Source organism: Lemur catta, chromosome 3, assembly GCF_020740605.2.
Source record: "Lemur catta isolate mLemCat1 chromosome 3, mLemCat1.pri, whole genome shotgun sequence".
Classification (NCBI taxonomy): domain Eukaryota; kingdom Metazoa; phylum Chordata; class Mammalia; order Primates; family Lemuridae; genus Lemur; species Lemur catta.
Window position 1 is genome coordinate 77,071,654 of NC_059130.1, and position 18,087 is coordinate 77,089,740.

General features: G+C 42.2%; 1 protein-coding gene across 1 annotated transcript in view; it reads right to left on the minus strand.

The window, feature by feature from the left end:
• The window catches only part of CACHD1 (cache domain containing 1), a 202,100-nt gene that overhangs the window by 46,228 nt on the left and 137,785 nt on the right, over positions 1-18,087 (minus strand). The window contains exons 5-8 of the mRNA XM_045547842.1: positions 11,051-11,177; positions 8,276-8,420; positions 6,781-6,997; positions 467-616 (exon numbers count right to left, since the gene is read on the minus strand). Of these exons, the coding sequence (XP_045403798.1) occupies positions 467-616; positions 6,781-6,997; positions 8,276-8,420; positions 11,051-11,177 (639 nt within the window). The remainder of the gene's footprint in view (positions 1-466; positions 617-6,780; positions 6,998-8,275; positions 8,421-11,050; positions 11,178-18,087) is intronic.

Genomic DNA, 18,087 nt, shown 5'->3' on the forward strand with positions numbered 1-18,087 from the left:
GTAGTTCCTATTTCCGTTCTACAGCTAAGGAAGCTGAGGCGGAGAAAGGGGCAGAAGAGGTTTCAGGTGGTGATTCTGCAGGGATATGTGATATTCACAGACTTGGTTATACAGAAGAATCTAGGTCAGTGCTTTGGCTTCCTGCAGCTTCAACCAACGAGATAAGTTAAAACCTCAGATAATCCTAGAATAGGAAGGAGAACTGGAAAAAAAGCGAGCTGTACAAAATCCTCTGCAAGACTATATATGTGGAGAAGGTTTAGAAACGAGCAGTTGGCTGGAGAGAGATGAAGAGAAAGGGATGTGTGAACATGCCCTGAATACCAGCACCAGGTAGGGAAAGAGCTTACGCCTTTCCCCATAGCCTTCGTCTGAGCACACTCTTACGATTCTTCTTTTTTTTTTAAAGCAGCATACATTTAGAGGGATCTTTGATCTGAGAGAAAAATCTCGAAACGCTACCTACCGTTCATGAGGGCATAGGTGAGAATCATTACGGAGTTGTTTAGAAAGCTATTTTCTTCATTGATGACTCGGAGAGTTGCCTTTTTATCTTCTTCCGAAGAGTCCTTTGATGTAATGCCAGCTGACAGGTAAATGATGACCATGTCTGTATCTAAACAAAAACATACAAATTGAATGCTCCGTTTGGATTCTGGCTAAAGGCAGCAGTTCAGTTTCCTTTTCATTTCCCCTGGACTTCCCCACCTCGAGGACCTGCCTGGCCCGAGGACCCTCCTGGCCCGCTGTTCCTAGTCCTTCCCGCTCGATGCTGCGGCTTTCATCTCCCGGCCTCTGCCTCTCTTCCCTCCTGCGCCTTCTGGACAGCGAGGCCTCATTTACCCAGTGTCAGGTAAAGAGATGTTCCTAATAAATTTCCCAGATAAAAGAAGGCGATGCCCTGTAGGCACCTATGGTTACAGTAATTTAAGCCAGTCCAAGTGGAAATCTCTCCTGCCCTCTGAAACGGAGGATTCAGACCATGATTTATCCTTTCCCCAGTGATGCAGGATCACCGCCATGAACACACATTTTGGGGGGACTAGGCTTTAAAATGGTTGGTTCTTCCAGGGGCTCTTTGGATATGTCAGGTTACCTGCCCCTGCACTAACTATCTCAGCACTGTAGTAGAGCAGTGAGAACATGGATTTAGCAGCCAGTCGCCTGTGTCCAAAACCCAGTTCTGCTACTTACAGGCTGAGTCTGGGAGACTGAAGCAGATTTCTTGACCTCTCTAAACCTAAATTTCCTTGTCTATATGATGGAGTAGTAATAGGACTGATTTAAGTAATTTCAGTAAAGAGTGTGAGCAAAACGGTGATGGCAAAAAGAGGACGAAACCTCAGCACACACACAAAACAAAAACGAACCCCTTCTACTGGTCTGCAGTGGCGACTCTGATTTAAGACCAAAACTACTCTAAAAATATTGCCGAAGGGTAGAGTAACTGAGAAGTAATTTTAGCTCAGTGGGAAGGATGTCTGTCAAGTGGACTCAAAAACAAAAAGTGATGAATTTCCTCCCTCTAGAGATATAAACAAGCAGAGGCTGAATGCCCACTTTAATAAAAGGAGGGAGGTCAGAGGGCTGGACTTTCACATTTTCTTTCTGAGATTCTTCGATTCAATATACATTTTTAGGACATCCTACATAGTTTATCTTTTCATTGAGAAATAAATATTGACATTAATAATATGTTATACACTTATATGTTCTGGTTCCTACTGTTGTCATTTCATTGAGGCTGCTTTATAGTGGCTGTGGCAGGCAACCTCCTGATATTCATTCATGTTCCAGGGTCGCTGCCTCCTCTTGTGTGGGCCTTGGACTTTGTGACTCACTTGTAATGAATAGAATTCAGCAGAGGTGATGGGACATCAAGACTGAGATTAGGTTACAAAACGACTGTGGCTCCTGCAGTGGGTGCCTTCTCACTCTGCGGGAAGACAGCTGGCAGGCTGTAAACAGTCCCATGGAGAGACAGGGAATGGAAGCTTCTCAGAATTGGAAATCCTGCCAGTCACAAAGTGAGTGAATTTGGAAGCAGATCCTCCCCCAGTTGAACTTTGAGATGACAGCACCTGTGGCCAGCAGTTTGACGGCAACCTCATGAGATACTTGACTGAGGCACCCAGCTACGCCGTGCCCAGATTCCTGACCTACAGAAACTATGAGATAATAAATCTGCATTGTTGTAAGTCACTGAGTGTTGGGACAATTTGTTACGCAGCAAAAGATAACAAATACAGTTATCCTTCTAAAAATTATCCTAATGATGAAGACACAATGCTTGAATTTCCTTGGGTTCGTAAACTTCCATTTTACATTTTAAAGTATTCTTATTATGCAGAATTGTATAGTTAATTTATGTAGTAGCAATGTTGTAAATAACTGAACTGAATAAAATTTGACTCAAAGAAGTGAATGCATTCAATGTTCCTTTTATTTCTAACATGTAAAAAAAAAATAGAGGCAAGTCTTGAAGGCAATTTTGATGCTTGAACAATTCTCTTATGAACATTAACTGCAAATTTCAACTTCACTCTTTAGTTATCAGAGATTAGGAAGTGAATGTTGATACACACACACACAAAAAGTCCATAAGTTTTAGGAACATTCCTGTTTTAAAACTAAATGTCAGCCGGGCGCGGTGGCTCATGCCTGTAATCCTAGCACTCTGGGAGGCCGAGGCGGGCGGATTGTTTGAGCTCAGGAGTTCGAGACCAGGCTGAGCAAGAGGGAGACCCTGTCTCTACTAAAAATAGAAAGAAATTATATGGACAGCTAAACATATATAGAGAAAAAATTAGCCGGGCATGGTGGCACATGCCTGTAGTCCTAGCTACTCGGGAGGCTGAGGCAGAAGGATTGCTTGAGCCCAGGAGTTTGAGGTTGCTGTGAGCTAGGCTGATGCCACGGCACTCTAGTCCAGGCAACAGAGCGAGACTCTGTCTCAAAAACAAAACAAAACAAAACAAAACAAAAAAACCACAAAAAAACCCCCCCAAAAAACCAAAAAAACCCTAAATGTCAATTTTTTTTTCAATGTTCTAAATACAATCCTGTAAATTACTTTATAAGGACCCTAAACACCTCAGTTAAGCTTCCAAATGAAAAACAAAAACTGCTCGACTCCCTAGTGGGGAAAATAAAGATATGCTATGGGGCTGATACTACAGTGCAAAACAAACATCTCCTTATAGCAATGTACCATGTGTGACAAATCCTGGACAAACCTGGACTGACCTGAGAGAGAACCCTTTGAGTTTTCTTACTTAGTCTTATGATTCTGGATAAAATACACTGTCACTGAGAGCTGTTTTAGGACACAGGCCCATGTTTGGAAAACCAGAAGGCCGGCAGCCCTCGGGCTTCTTTGGCAGCCAAGTACAATTTCTTTCCATCCTAACAATAAGACATATACTCTGGAAGTATCCTAACTGGCTCTTCCCAGCCCCTGACACCATTTCTACCTTATCCTCAAATAAACATTGAGTTATTTTTCCATTCTTATCAGATCTGTCAAATTTGGTTGATTTTTTTCTTTATGCATTATTTATGATTAGTAATGTTAGGGATGAGTAATTACAGGGACCTGGGGTAGAGCAAAGATGCATTTGCAGCACATAAATGCAAGACAATGCAATAGACTCCCCATTTGGTGAGCCTCTCTCTAAGCCAGCAGCATGTCTTGGGGTCAATATCCACATGGGAAGAACAACTCAAATTTGGGCTCTGCCCATGCCATTAAATCCCCTAACTGTCTTATTTTTTTTTGCTAAAAAATGATCCCCCAACCAACTACCCCCCAAACAAACTCAGTAAAAACAACCCCCAAAATGTTAATGCTATCAGTTATAGATCTACCATGGGACTGAGGAGTCAGCATTGTAAAAAAGTTTTAGATTTTCTGATTGGTACCAAGAAAATTAGTACAAACCAACAATGATCTAGGACATGTAGCTTCTGTTCATATGGCTACTCATATGGGGCAGACACTTTAATTTCATGCACAGACTAACCCTTACAATAATCTAAAGGGCAGCTCTTATTCAAATAACTTTGACCATGGCACCTTAAGCCACATCAGACACCCAGCAAATGCTAAATAATTGTCTGTGGGGTGAAGAGAAGTAGTGATGGATAGTGTAAACTCCTGGGAAGAGTAATAGACCCCTCACTATGCTGTTGTCAAGGCTACTGGCGCTGTCCTTGGGCTTAGGGTCAACTGAGGACATTTAGGGTATCTGCTCTAGTTTAGCGGGAGCTAGAAGTCTTATATAAAACTGAATATCATAATAACCACAGCTAATGTTTATTGAATATTTAGGAAAGAATCCTGGATCTTATTATCACCCCCAGTTTGCAGATGAGGAAACCAGGTCTAGGGACATCAAATAATTTCGACAAACTCACAAGGTTAGAAAAATTTCAGAGTAGAACAATGGTTGAAATCCAAAACCCACATACTTGACTCCTAGGATATACACCGCCTGAAAGCACCCTGAAGCCTCTCCTTAATAAATCGGACAATGCTAATTCCTGAAGTATTTCTTTATACAGACTAATCTGGGCTATTTTTTCTCTAAGCTGCCAGTAAAAGCTATAAACTGGAGGTTGGTGAGCTAAACCTTAGAAACATCTTACTTGGCCTCAAACAGGCTCCTCTGAGCATTTAGTAAACCGTGCCATCAAAATTTGTCCAAGCCTTTCATGGTCATTCTTGCTGTGTTTTTGTTTGCCAACATTAAGAAAAGAAAAACAAACGCAAAAAAACCCAGAGGAGAAATGCCTCCCATCAAACCAGCCTTCTGCTAACATGCAGTGCAGGAATGTCTGTGAGAAGAGGTTTAATGAGGTCTCTATTCACAGTTTTAAAGCAGGAACAAATGTCAACATTTGAAAAATCAAGGGATTTCGCATAGAAATCCAGATTTCTGGCTTCTCTTGAAACAGAAGATCTGGCAACATTGAGCAGACGTTCCTGCATAGCAATAATAGACTGAACAGAAGAGCAGCTGCCCCTGACGGTGCACACAGCTATCTATGTCACTATGTTCTCCAACTAATCCTCATTACCTTCCCCAGCTCGCCGGACTCACACTCACTGTCTGGCCATTGCAGGCATCTGAGATTGCAACTGCTAGTCTAACATTTCTCTCCATTATTTGAACACTGTAATAATCAAAATTGGACTTAAACTCTAAAGATGGCTTATGACTGAAGAATGGAGCGGAAAGAATGCTTCTGAGAATGAGGAATGCTGACAGGCAGATGGCACTGACAACTGAGCCAATCTGCCTTGAATACCTGAGTTCAGCCTTACCCACTGGCCTTACTGAACCGTGGGCAACTTTCTACTCAGCCATCCCATAATATTGGCCTGTGGATAGCTGGTGCTTGCCAATGCTAGTAGGCAAAATTCTAAGATGATCCAAATGGCCCATATACATAAACCCTTATATTAAATATAATCTTGAGTGTGGGTATAACCTGCAACTTGCTTCTAACCAACAGAATATGGCAAAGGTGAGGGGCTATCACTCCTGGGATTGTGCTGCATATTTGGCAAAGATGGATGGATATGGCAGAGGTCCCTAAGAAGTTGACTTTGAGTTAATCACAACGGAGGGTAACCTGATTAAATCAAGTGGGTCTGATCTGTTCAGCTGAGCTTGTTAAACGGGGGTCCAACCCTTCCCTGAAGCCAGGGACTTAGAAGAGTTGCATGAAGTAAAGTTTACAATGAGTTTTACAGTTGCCAGGAAATGCATTCTACTAACAAACATGTGAGCTCGGAAGAGGACTCTAAACCTCAGAGGAGAACATAGTCCTGTTGACACCTGATTGCAGCCTTGAGAGACCCTAAAACAGAGGACTCACCTAAGTTGTACTTGGACTCCCAACCCATGGAAGCTGTGAGATAGTAAATGTATACTGTTTAAACTGCTAAGTTTGTGGTAATGCGTTATGCCGAAACAAAACTAACACACCGTCTACCCTCATTAGTTGTCATCATTCCAGCAGCTTCCTTCTTTTGAAGGCCCAGGCACATAGTGCCAGGCACTATGCTTTGCATTTATTAGTGCCGTCTTAGTTTAAATGCAGACACAATGAAGAGCTTGGAAATTTATTCTTTAAATTTATCTCAACAGGATACATTAATGTTCTCACAAAAAGTAAAAAAAAAAACTACAAATAGATTTTTTAATATAAAAGGGAAAATGAAATAGATTTCTTTCAGTAGTTTCAAAGCATGAGCCACATTTCAAATATCTTTCCCTTGACTTCGGTATGCATCCTAATTCCAGATTTTCTTTAATACATAAAAATTAAATTAGAGTGCCTTTGTACATTTGAAGGACTGTGCTCGTGTAAATGACAGCTGGCTAGAAGAAGCAGGGATCAAGGCAAGAATTCCTGCTGCCCCCTTCACGTGCCCATGTGCACAAGCAGACCCCAAGTCAATGAGGAGGCAACACTGACAATTAGCATTAGAAAGGATGTGGGTGTTCCGTGGGGAAATAAATGGGGTTATGTTCTTAATAAAGGGGCAGGAGGGGGAGGCTCTCAGAGTCAAAGAATCATGCAGACTGACTGCCTTTGATTGGAAAAGATAAGAAAATCTAGTAAGATCCTAGTATTAGATGCCTGTGAAGACGACGTGACAATTTTATATCAATGAAAAAAAATCCCTCTAAACACAGCTATGGGATAAATTTACAATATGTTCCTACTGCTATCTTTATGCTTATAGGTCCTCAGAGAGAATGCACTTACTTGCTTGGAACTTTGTGTTATTGTTTGTGTTTCGAATCAGCTGAAATGCCTTTTGAAAGCCCACTGCGTGCTGGGTGGGACTGTCGGAAGACTTGACGTTGCTAACGAAGGTGGACATTTTCCTTTTCGTCTCGCTGGTGGCTGGAGACAGGAAGGTTTTATAGCACTGGTCCAGTGAGCAAGTCCTGACGGTATCTGCCACAGTTAACACAGAAATCTGGAGGAAAGAGGAAAAAAAAACTTATCTTACCACTTAAAGTTTTTTTTTATGTAACAGAACAGCCCAACTGAGGGAGAAGGCCTACAGAACCGTTTCTGAGAGTTTATTTAATACAAATAGATGCCTGGAGGCATCAATCTATCAAATTTGAAAAGGATTAGTAAGAATTGATTAAGGCAAGGGGGACTCTAGAGTTTGTTTTTTGTTCCCAGACGAAGTACCAGCATTGCGTGCACATACAACATTTAAAAACCAAGAAAGTTATTTCATGCAGAGAAATGTCTTAGCAAGAGCTAACCATCTTGATTTCCAAATGAGAAGTGGGGGTGAGGGTAGGGAAATGGGGTGTGTGTTTTAGGCAACTTCTTAGTGAGCAAAACCTCTGGAGTTGGCAAAGGCAAAATGATAAAGGAGAAAATGTCCACGGGCAATAGATTATCATTAGCGGTACACATACCTCTCGCTCTTGGAAGTGTCTTGGAGATTAGTAAAGCACGAGCAGCCTCCCCTTCTCCCCAGCTTCCCATCAATCTTGAGATAAAGTTCAGCTGTCCAGCAGAAGCCAAATCCCCCACGCTTCTCCTTAGTGCAACTTCCAGAGTGAAAGTCACGGCTAATTAGAAACCTTAACAGGAGCCTTACACGACTCAGTTTGGTGGTAGTGGTGGATTGGCAGCTGCTTCCTCAAATATTAGAATAAAAACTAAACCACTCTCTTTTCCCAAAGCCATTGTAAACATAGATTAAAAACAAAATACACAGATGGTCCCTGACTTACGAAGGTTCAATTTATAACTTTTTGACTTTGTGATGGTGCAAGAACAATATGCAGTCAGTAAAAACTGTACTTCAAACTCTGAATTTAATCTTTTTCCAGGCTAGCGACACACAGGACCATACTCTGCAGATACTGGGTGGTGGCATCAAGCCGCAGCTCCTTGTTAGTGGGTAAACACCCATGCTTTACAGCGGACTGTATGAAATGAATTACATGAGACAATCAACACTTTATTATAATCTGGGCTTTGTAGATGATTTTGCCCAACTGTGGGCTAATGTAAGTCTTCTGAGCATGCACAAGGTAGGCTAGGCTAAGCTATGTTGTTCTGTAGGTTAGGTGTATTAAATGCATTTTTGACTCACGATATTTTCAAGTTAGGATGGGACTTAACCCCACCATAAGTCAAGGAGCATCTGTATATCACAAAACAAAGTAATTTTAAAAAGGCATTCATGGAGGACCTGTGTCATAGGGGTCACCAGGATAATTATCACCTTATCGTGTTCGTCGATGGCGCTGAGGATGACCTGAGCAGCGTCCCTGGCGATCTGAAGCTGGGTGTCGGTGACGGAAGCCCCGTGGTCCAGGATCACTACTATGTGCTTTGACTGTGGCCGGACTGTAGAGACGTAGATGGGTCTAGAGGGAGGAGAAGCCGTCTAAGGTCAGTCTTGGTCTAGGTAAAAGGGCTCAACACAGTTGTGGACACTACAGACGTGTGGGAATGTTGGTCTCTATGTGCTCTCCCAGGGATGGCACGAGGATGGAGAGATTAGCATGGAAGAAGAAACCATATTGGTGCATTGCAAACAGGACAACAATGTGTGCTTGTGGAACGGGGACCGGTGACTTATACCTTCTAAAGACTGAAGCAACCAAGAGAAGTTTTTCAGAAGCAAAGCCTTTGGAAGGTTGGCTTTTTCAGCACACTTGAGAGTCAACTCTCTCACCTCTGTGTAGTGATACTGCCCACTGTTCCCCATTTTGCTACAGGAAGTGGAATGTGTGGCCCCTTGGGCCGAGAGATAGGCCAAGAGGGAGGGAAAAAAGGTCCCCTCGCCAGGGCTGGATTCTCCTTTGCAGACTTGGAGTTGGGCAGCCTACAACCTGTGAGTGCACTGAGCAGCTCTGAATAGCAGGTTTGGTTTTTCTCTTCTCATACAAAGGCTTCTGCTAAGAGGCCCCTTTCCTTTCTGTACTGAAACAATTCACACAGGTCAGCCACCAAAAGGCCCCTTATCACAGCATTTCAAATTGTGCCATCAAAATTTGTCCAAGCCTGTGATAGCCACTCTTCTTGCCAGGTTTTTGTTTGCCAACATTAAGGAAAAGAGGGATGAGGGGAGCCACAAAGGAGAAATGCCTCCTATCAAAGCAGCCCTCTGCTAATGCGCAGTGCGGGAAAGTTTGTGAGAAGAGGTTTAATGAGGTCTCTATTCACAGTTTTAAAGCTGGAACAAATTAGGGGGAGTTTAAGAAAGCAAATCAGCCTCCACAGAATTCTCTCCTTTATTGACACCCCTTAAACACTAGATTTTCCCGTGAAATGTTAGATGCCAGTTGAATCACAAAAGCCTGGGCACAGATTAATAAATGTAGGCAAAGTACCAAAAAAACTCAAAATCTGGCCAAATTTACACTAAGTGTTCTCAGGCCCAACGTCCTGCATTAATACTAAAGTACCACTATATTTTCACTACTCAATACCAGTGAGCCAGTAGGGAAACGGGATAAAAAGAAGCCAGGAGAGACGGCTACAGAAATAAAACAGGGAACAGAAAAGAAGGAAAATCTGACCATCTCAACCCTGACAACTAGGTCAAATATTTAACTTTTTAGATCCTCCTGGCTAGGCGAGAGGATTTTCTTTAAAACGACACACTTCCTTTGTTCCAACTCAACTCACATAAATGAAAAGCAGGATATGTGTTGGTATTGTCACACTAAGTTGTTAAAAACTACTGTAGTGGGACACATAAATAGTAACGTTAAATGCACGAACTGGGAGGCGTCCTCATAGCATGACCGGCAGCCACCGGTTCCTTCCTTGCCTTGCTATGTTCTGAAATCCACTCTACACTTCCAAGGGATGCAGAGAACTTGCAAAGGCATCAGAGGAAAGTAAAGGGATGGGAATAGCAATCTATGAGGAGAGAAAGGCGAATTATTCAGCCAAGAGGGAAGAGAGGTTCGAGGGTTGAATTAATGCAGATTTAGAGGGGAGATACATGAAAACCTAAGTTGCCTGGTGTAGGTTAATGCTGATTTTGACAAGGTTCTGTTTTCCCCTTGAAACTATCCTTCACTGGTGCTTCATTAAAAGCAGCATGTCATCTAAACTGTCTTCTTAGAAGTAAAATTACATGGCTCGTGGTGGCCCTTGCTTTCCCAGATGAGCCAGACTTAGAAGCCAAGGTCATGACTTCTGGTCCAGTCTCCAAGACACCCAAGTTTTCACCAGAATGTTTGGGGAGGGAATGGAAGAAATGTGCTTCTTAGGAGATGCACAGAAGTATTTGCCTTGGAGGAAAATTCTAGATATCATTTAAAGTAAAGACGAAGGGAAGCTAAAGTGATTATTCATTTTGACTCCAGAAAGTGGCGTGAAAAGTGGGCACCTTGCACCAGGCTGCAGATGTCCTGGCATCAAGCATCTGACACTGCAAACGGAAAACTGTCAAAAGGAAAGTATCTTTGCCTCAGGGGTTCTGTAAATTAATGAGTCTAGTCATACAAATCATCTCACCATTACTGCCCTTCTGGCTACGTGGTATAATCTCAAGTCATTTTTGCAAGAAAAGCAGGATGTTAGTGATCTTTAATCCAATGCTCTCTGGACAACCTTGAAACTTCTAGTAGTTGAAATTTTCATGTAAATTTCAAAAGTACGGCCAAGCACATTATCATAGAAAGGGAAGCTGAGAATCCTAAACTCAACTGAGATATGTTACAAAGTTACGTTCCAGGGCTGCACTATAGAGAAAGTACCCTGGTTTATGTTTCAACAATGATGACCGAACCTCAAAACACTGGAGGTGCTCAATTTCACTTCATTAGTAAATATGTTGTTTTATTTGGCTTGTTAGATAGTGATAGAAAAGCTCCAGCATTACCAAGTCCACACGTATTAAATGGTGAAATCATTTCAGAACAAGTACAAATTTAAATCCACATCTTAGAGGCAGAGCTGTGTGAAGAAATGAGAAGTTCATATTTCATATAGATCAATCAATCAACAATCGAAAACTTTAGCAAGCAAGTCAACATACCTACTACGATGCTCATAGCTGCCCTTACACCGGAACTTGTGTGCTGGGAAAACAGTGAAAATTCCTTCTTCTGAACTGAAATATTGCCACTTAATTCCAGGGTTGGATTTCAGGTTGTCTGCAAGAACTGGAGGAGTGAGGAAGATGAAATATAACCACCAGATCCACAGGTGCACGCAGGCACTGCTCCTCAGGCATCTGCTTTGCATAAACTGCTTGTAGTATGAAGAAACCCCACTTAGATATAAGGCTGTAAATTTTCTATGAATCATTTTCTTTCTGTCTCTTAAAAAATGCCCCATGAATAGAAAATGTAATGTATAGAAAATGTAATGTTTCAGTTAAGTGAAGCTATTATTCTTAACATCGTATGGTGACATTACATGTCCTGGATTAGTTTTCCAGCACAAATGATTCATTTGCACGAATCTCACCTCTCCCTGCACGGGTCCCTGTTGGGCTAGCATATGCTTGCTGGCTTGGGGGACATTCTCTTGCTGTGGAGAACAGTGATGTTAATAGGCTTAGTCTCCAGAGGGACTAGACCTGAGACCGCGACCTTACCTTTGCTTGTCTCACTTCACAATCAGGGAAACAGCATACAGGGTACTTGAAAGGCCAGAACCACATTCATTCAGTAAAGCTATTACTTATGGAATAATTCCTGTGCCAGGTGCTGGGACAGAAGCTTTCCTTACGTTATCTCATTTCACGCATAAGACAACCCTAGGATGTAGGTGGTATTATTATCCCTACTTTGGAGAAGATATGCTTAGAGTATGTGATTGTGAAAGACCTCATTGATAAATGACCGAGTTGGGAGTCAAACCTGGGTGTCCCTGGCTCCTGTGTTCCCTACATCGTGCCATCCTGCCTCTCTTCCTGTGGATACTGCACCGCTGCCACTGATCTGTGGCTGCCATTCCCTCAGCCCCAAAAGCCAGCCACCTTGTTGTGTGCAATCCTGACCCACAGCTCCATGAAGTCTTTCTGACCCTTTAACACAATCAGAATCCCCTCCCTTCTCTGAGCTCTCATGCCCTTTCGCTCTGCTCCAGACCAGCTCAGTTGTTTATTACACACTATGCACAGGTCACTGCTTCACACGCTGCAAGACAGACACAGATGAGCAAAAACCAAGCCCTACTGCAATAACCAATAAACAGCAGAATTATTTAGATGGAAATGAGGCAGAAATTCAGTGGAGGGAGGAGTCTGAGCAAAGGCAAAAAGAAAGAACGCACGAAGTGTATTTGATTAAAAACTACATTACACTCTAAACATCCACATGACAAAATAAGGATCTGTTTACAAGGGCTGACTCCAACGATGAGGACGGAGCTGTATCTCACTGTAGACAAAGAGCTTTCACACAGGGTATTTCATTAATTTTTATAAATTCATACATGACATGTGGTCTTATCTCCATGTTGCAAATAGCAAACTAAAGCTTAAAGAAGGTAAGTGGCACTTTATAATATTACCATGTTTTATCGTCTTTATAGCACTTAACACCATCTGAAATGATCTTATTTGTTTTATACCAGTGCATGCTCTCCTCTCCCTTCCCACCCCCAGTTAAATTGTAAGGTCCATGCCTTCAGGAACATGACCTTGTCTCCTTAGAGCCTAGAGCAATACATGAACAGTGAGAGTACAGTAAATATTTCTTGAACAAATGAATACCCACAGCTAGTGGGTGGTAAGATCACATCTCAAACATAGCTCTTCTGATTCTAATGTATTTCTCACCAAATCCTTCTGGCCTAAATATTAAGGGGTAGACTAATTTTATGTTTTTAGACCATACTTAGCATTAGGGATTAAAATTCTGAAATGGGACCTGTCCTGATCTGCAGGGTATATAGTGCAGATGACGGTTTTCTGGTAAGTCAGATGGTTAGTGCAACAGTCATACGCCTGCCTCCCTTCCTCTACAGCATCATGAACTCCAAGAAGGCAAGACACTGGTCCACTCTTTCTACTTAGGGTTCAGGATACTGGCTGGCCTGCCATGGTAGCTCATATTAGCTGGACTGAATTCCTATTGAGACAGACAGACCTTGCTTCAGATGTGAAGTCCTGCTGCCTCTAGTTCACTGTATTTATTAATGTATCCACCATTATCCTTGTGGCCACTTGGCTTTGATCAACTCTTCTTCATTTGTTCTTGGCCTACCATGGGCACAGAACTGCTTTGTGGGATGGAGGTAAAGAGATCAAAAAGATTAAAATTCTTACCCACAGTCTAATTGAAAGCTTGAGAATGTAACCACCTCCCAAGACGCAACCAATGTGCGAGGGCAGGGAAGAGAGCACTTTACAGTGGGGTCACTACAGGAGATGCTGGCTTAGCAAGACAGGAGGCCAGAGGCCAAGTTCTTCTTTATAATTCATCAAAGGACAGTGTACATAGGTGCATATCATTTGCTGTTGCCCTGTATGAAGTGGAACACAGAGTGAACAATCTATTCAGCTCCTGTCCCTTTCTCCGTCTGAATGAGGCTCACCATTTTTAAAGTTTTATTTACTTTGCAGAGGTCTTCCTGCCATTAGCAGGAGGACTATCTTTTTGATATCTTCCTGTCATTAGTTCTGAGGACTATCTTTTTGAGCCATCACAAATATTTTAATTGCTTCCCAAATACTAACAAACATGACAGCAATTAAAACATGCAGTCAATGTTCAAATGCCAGCGTCATCTTTATTTCCGGCAGGTACAGACTCAGGTCTGGCTTTAGTGCCGACTCCAGCTGTTACTGGAACAATTCCAAAGTGTAAAGCAAAGATAAAGATATCGGTCAATAAACCTCATTTTATGCTGATCATTAATAACTTCTGAAGGAAAAAAAATGCTGGGACAGCATGTAACTGTGCCATGGAAGTGACACATGGTGCTGCCTCTATCGACCTGCCCACCTCTAGGAACATGTGCCCAGGGCTGGACAGGGTCATCCCCAGGCAGGGTCGGATGGAACAAAATCGAGAATCCACTCTGACAAACATCTGGCACAAGCACATGCCAAGCCTTGTGCTAATGCTCACACACATGCCATTTAATTCTCTCCTCAACAAACCAATCTTTTAATATGCACTAAGGCTTCAGGCGTTTACATTAAATCAGAATGGAGTGAACTCCATAGACATTCAGGAACACTTTAGAATTCCCACTCATCCCCTAATTCCTCACTGCTTTCAATGACCGGATCTCTGCATAGAAGCATTCCTTAGGTCTGGCACAGTGGTCAGCCAACTTCTGTGATGGAGCAGACAGGAAACACTTCTGGCTCTGCGCTCCACAGGGTCTCGGTTAGGACAACTCAACTTTGCCCTTGTAGTAGGAAGGCAGCCACAGACGTTTGTAAATGAATGAGTGTGGCTGTGTGCCAATAAAAGCTTATTTACAAAAAGCAGCGCAAGCTAGATTCCGTCAGTGGTCCTTCAACAAAGCCATGCAAAATACACTATTAATACATATAGGCCTCAAAGCATTTCCAGAGCACGGTGCTTTTAGCATTACCCCTGTTACCAACCTACATACCAAGCAGTTCACATTTTATCCTCACAAAACTCCTTGGAGTGAAAATTATCATCTCCAAATGACGATGAGGAAACAGGCTCAGAGAGTTTTTTTGACACGCCTGAGGTTTCACAGCGGGCAAGAAGGGGCCACGAGAGTCAAGCCGGCCTGTGACCCCAATGCCCGTGTCCTGTTTTCTCTGCCAGGAAACTTGCCCCTTGTGAGACGTCTGGCTGACGTGAGCGTATGTAAACATGGAAGAGGCTTTTGCTCCACCTAGTCTCCCGGGGTCCGAAGCCTTAACCTTGATCTCACATTAGCACTGTTCTCCAGGCAGCCCTGCCAACCCCGCAATAAAAAGGCAAACATTGCCTTTGGAAGTAAAGGAAAGCTCAATGACCTCATTTAAAAGTAACATCTGTAACAATAAACAGGCTACAGTGAAACTATTAAAAAGGGAGCCAATGGGAGCAAGAACGCTTTAAAAATAAATCAGAACTCGCAGAGTGCATGATATATTTGGTCTCACCACAAAAGATCATTCTGGTTGCTTTATAATCCTCCCAGCGCTATAGCACAGTATCAGGCAAGGTTTCTCAAATTCTCCTGTTGAGGACTCCTTTGGCATCTGATTAAATTTCACCTATTATTTGGTACTAGCAGAAGATGATGGATATGATGGTAATGAGGCCCCCAGAGCCCAGAAGTAATCTATCACTGTGGTGTGTACATCCCAGGCGGGCCACTCTCTGACCTAGCTGTGGAGGTGAATGAGAGCCTTATTATCCACACAGGCAACCCAGAGGGGGCTTCCCCCATTCACATGCGTCAGTTAGGTGTCTGGCCACTGGACAGCTTGGGCTGGTGTCCAAACGCAGGGTCCTGCACACTCACTCTTTCCTCAAAAATGCTGGAAGCCATCCAGGAAAAAAGCCGGGCACACACCCAACCCGTCAGCCATGATGCACAGCTTTCGGCTTTAAGCTATTAACGGGCAGGGTCTGTATCTGTTTAAATTGCTCCCCACACCTACCTCTGACAGACACAAGTGAAGGGGACAATAAATGCATTTTCCCCTCACAGAAGTTTATCCCCAAGCTGGAAGTTACTGCATCTCTTAAAATCCTCCCCATCATTTTACCTCTTCCCACCTTCTACTTCCGTACTATTGCTGTTATGGGTAAGTTTTAGCTCCTCCAGCCCAAGATTCTAAGATCGTTGAGGGTGAAATCTATATCTGACTCATCTCTCTGTCCCTAAAGCAGAATTTCCCAGTTCTTTTTTCCCCAGACACACCTTCTGAGAACCGCAGGATTGGAATCTGCAGCATGCAGGCTGAAATGATCTTCATTGTTGTTTGATAAATTATAAAATCTTATTTTTCTAATGCAAAATCCAATTAAAAATAAATTTATTATGACATCAACACATAAGCAATGATAATTTTAAACATGTCTTAAAATGCTAAAAACTCCCTTCTTCAAACACCACTGCCTTGGTTAAGAAAGTTTGTCAATGCAACTAGCACAGAAATAGACAGGTAAACGGAGAGATTAAAAAGTCTATACATGTCAAAATGTGTAAACTGTATGTATAAAACAAGTGAAGTTTATTGGATGTCAACTATACCTGAAGAAAGCTGTTTCGATAACAAAACAGTGAAAATATATTGAGTATCATACAAAACAGATTCATATATAGTGTGCCACTTTTCATAATTACCCTATGAGTCCGTCATTTTATCCCCATTTCATAGATGCAGAACTAACTTGATTAAGGCCACAAGGGCAGAGCCATGATTTGACTGATCTAGGTATGTCTGCTTCTCTCTTTCCAGAACACTACAGTACTTCTGTGTGTCAAGAAATACATGATGATATGAATTAGCAATCAACAGATAAAAAGCTCACTGAGCATTCTTGAGAGGCAGAATAAATATACAAACATCAGGTGTTTCTTAATCAAAACAGGTTGTATTAGTTTGTAAATATACAATGTAAATAAATACAATTAAAGAGACACTTAAAAAGAAATGATTTCATAATTGAAATAAGACATAAGGCTAGACTGAATACTTAATCTTATGAGAAAAAAACAAACTAAACTGCTAAAGCTGGCACACACCACCTGGGTAAGTTCAATGTCACGGGGTTTGCCACGGCCCCACCCGCTGGCTTACCTGGAAAATGGCGCAGACACAAGCTACTGCTTAGAAGGCAGAGTCAACAGTAATTACAGCATGCGTGACTCCGAGTAACCTTAAACACTAAGCACAATATTTTAGATAAGAGATGGAATTTTTATATGACTGAGAAACGAGAGAGTTGAGACCTCTTAATTATTTTGTAAGTGCTCAGTAGGTTAGAGATGTGAGCCTGAGGTGTCAACTAGAGCAAGCATTAGAAAGCCATCTGCAAATGGCCTGGTGCTATTTTGCACTTTCTACTTAATTCAGGTAGGTATTTACCTAGAAAAAAGACTCTGATAAATCAGAATGGACTTGGAATGGGAAGCCACCGGCTCAAGTCTCATCTCTTAAGTCTGGCAAGCTGTCTGACCCTGAATTTACTCTGTTCTCCAGAGCATCCAAAGGCTTCTTTCTAAAATGTAAACCAAACCTCACTGTTGTCTTGCTTAAAACCTTCCAGAGGTTTCCCACTGTACTACACCTAGCATTAAATCCAAACTCAACAAGGCCCTGCCTGATCTGGCCCCTTCCTCTTCTCCTACTTCACCTTTGCCCTCTTCAACTCACTACCCTGCTCATCATGAGCTACGTCCTTCAGGTCCACAAATGTGCCCTTAGCACGTGGTATCCTTACGTCAGGGATAATTCTTTTCTCCACCTTCCACTTAGCTCTTTATTTTCATCCTTCAAGGTTTTGTCTTAAATTTAACTTTCTCAGAGATCCTTCCCTGACCACTCTCAATTACTATTCTCTCTTATAATAGCCAATATTTTCCTTCACAGCAAAAATTGGCAATCTTTTGTGTATTTCTTGATGTAGCAATTTGTTTAGTATCTCTCACATAGAGGAGCCATAAGTCCCATGGAGGCAGGAACCAAGTCAGTTTCATCATGTTCCTAGTGCCCACCATAGGCCTGGCCTTTCGTAAGCTCTCAATAGGTACTTGCAGAATGAACAATGACCTTGGCCAAGGATTTTCAGCTCTGTCTCACACGAGATGTCACAATTTCCTCATCTGTAAAGTAATGGATTTTGTCAAGGTATTCCCAAAGACCCTTTAGAAATCAAAAGAGAAAAGTGATAAGATGACAAAGAATAAAGGATGACAGGAAGGGTGTACAAGGCTTTACAACTAGAGAGGAAGAAAAAACTTCCAACTGGCTTTAATCAAGTTTATACAAAAAGGAAAAAGGGGGGACATTCTCACTTCCTACTGACTTAGAGGGTATAAGCCAGCACTGAGACTGTCAATAGTGACCCACGACTATATACACATAACGTCCAAACAGTACCAGGAACGGTTATTTAGATGAACATGATGGAGAAA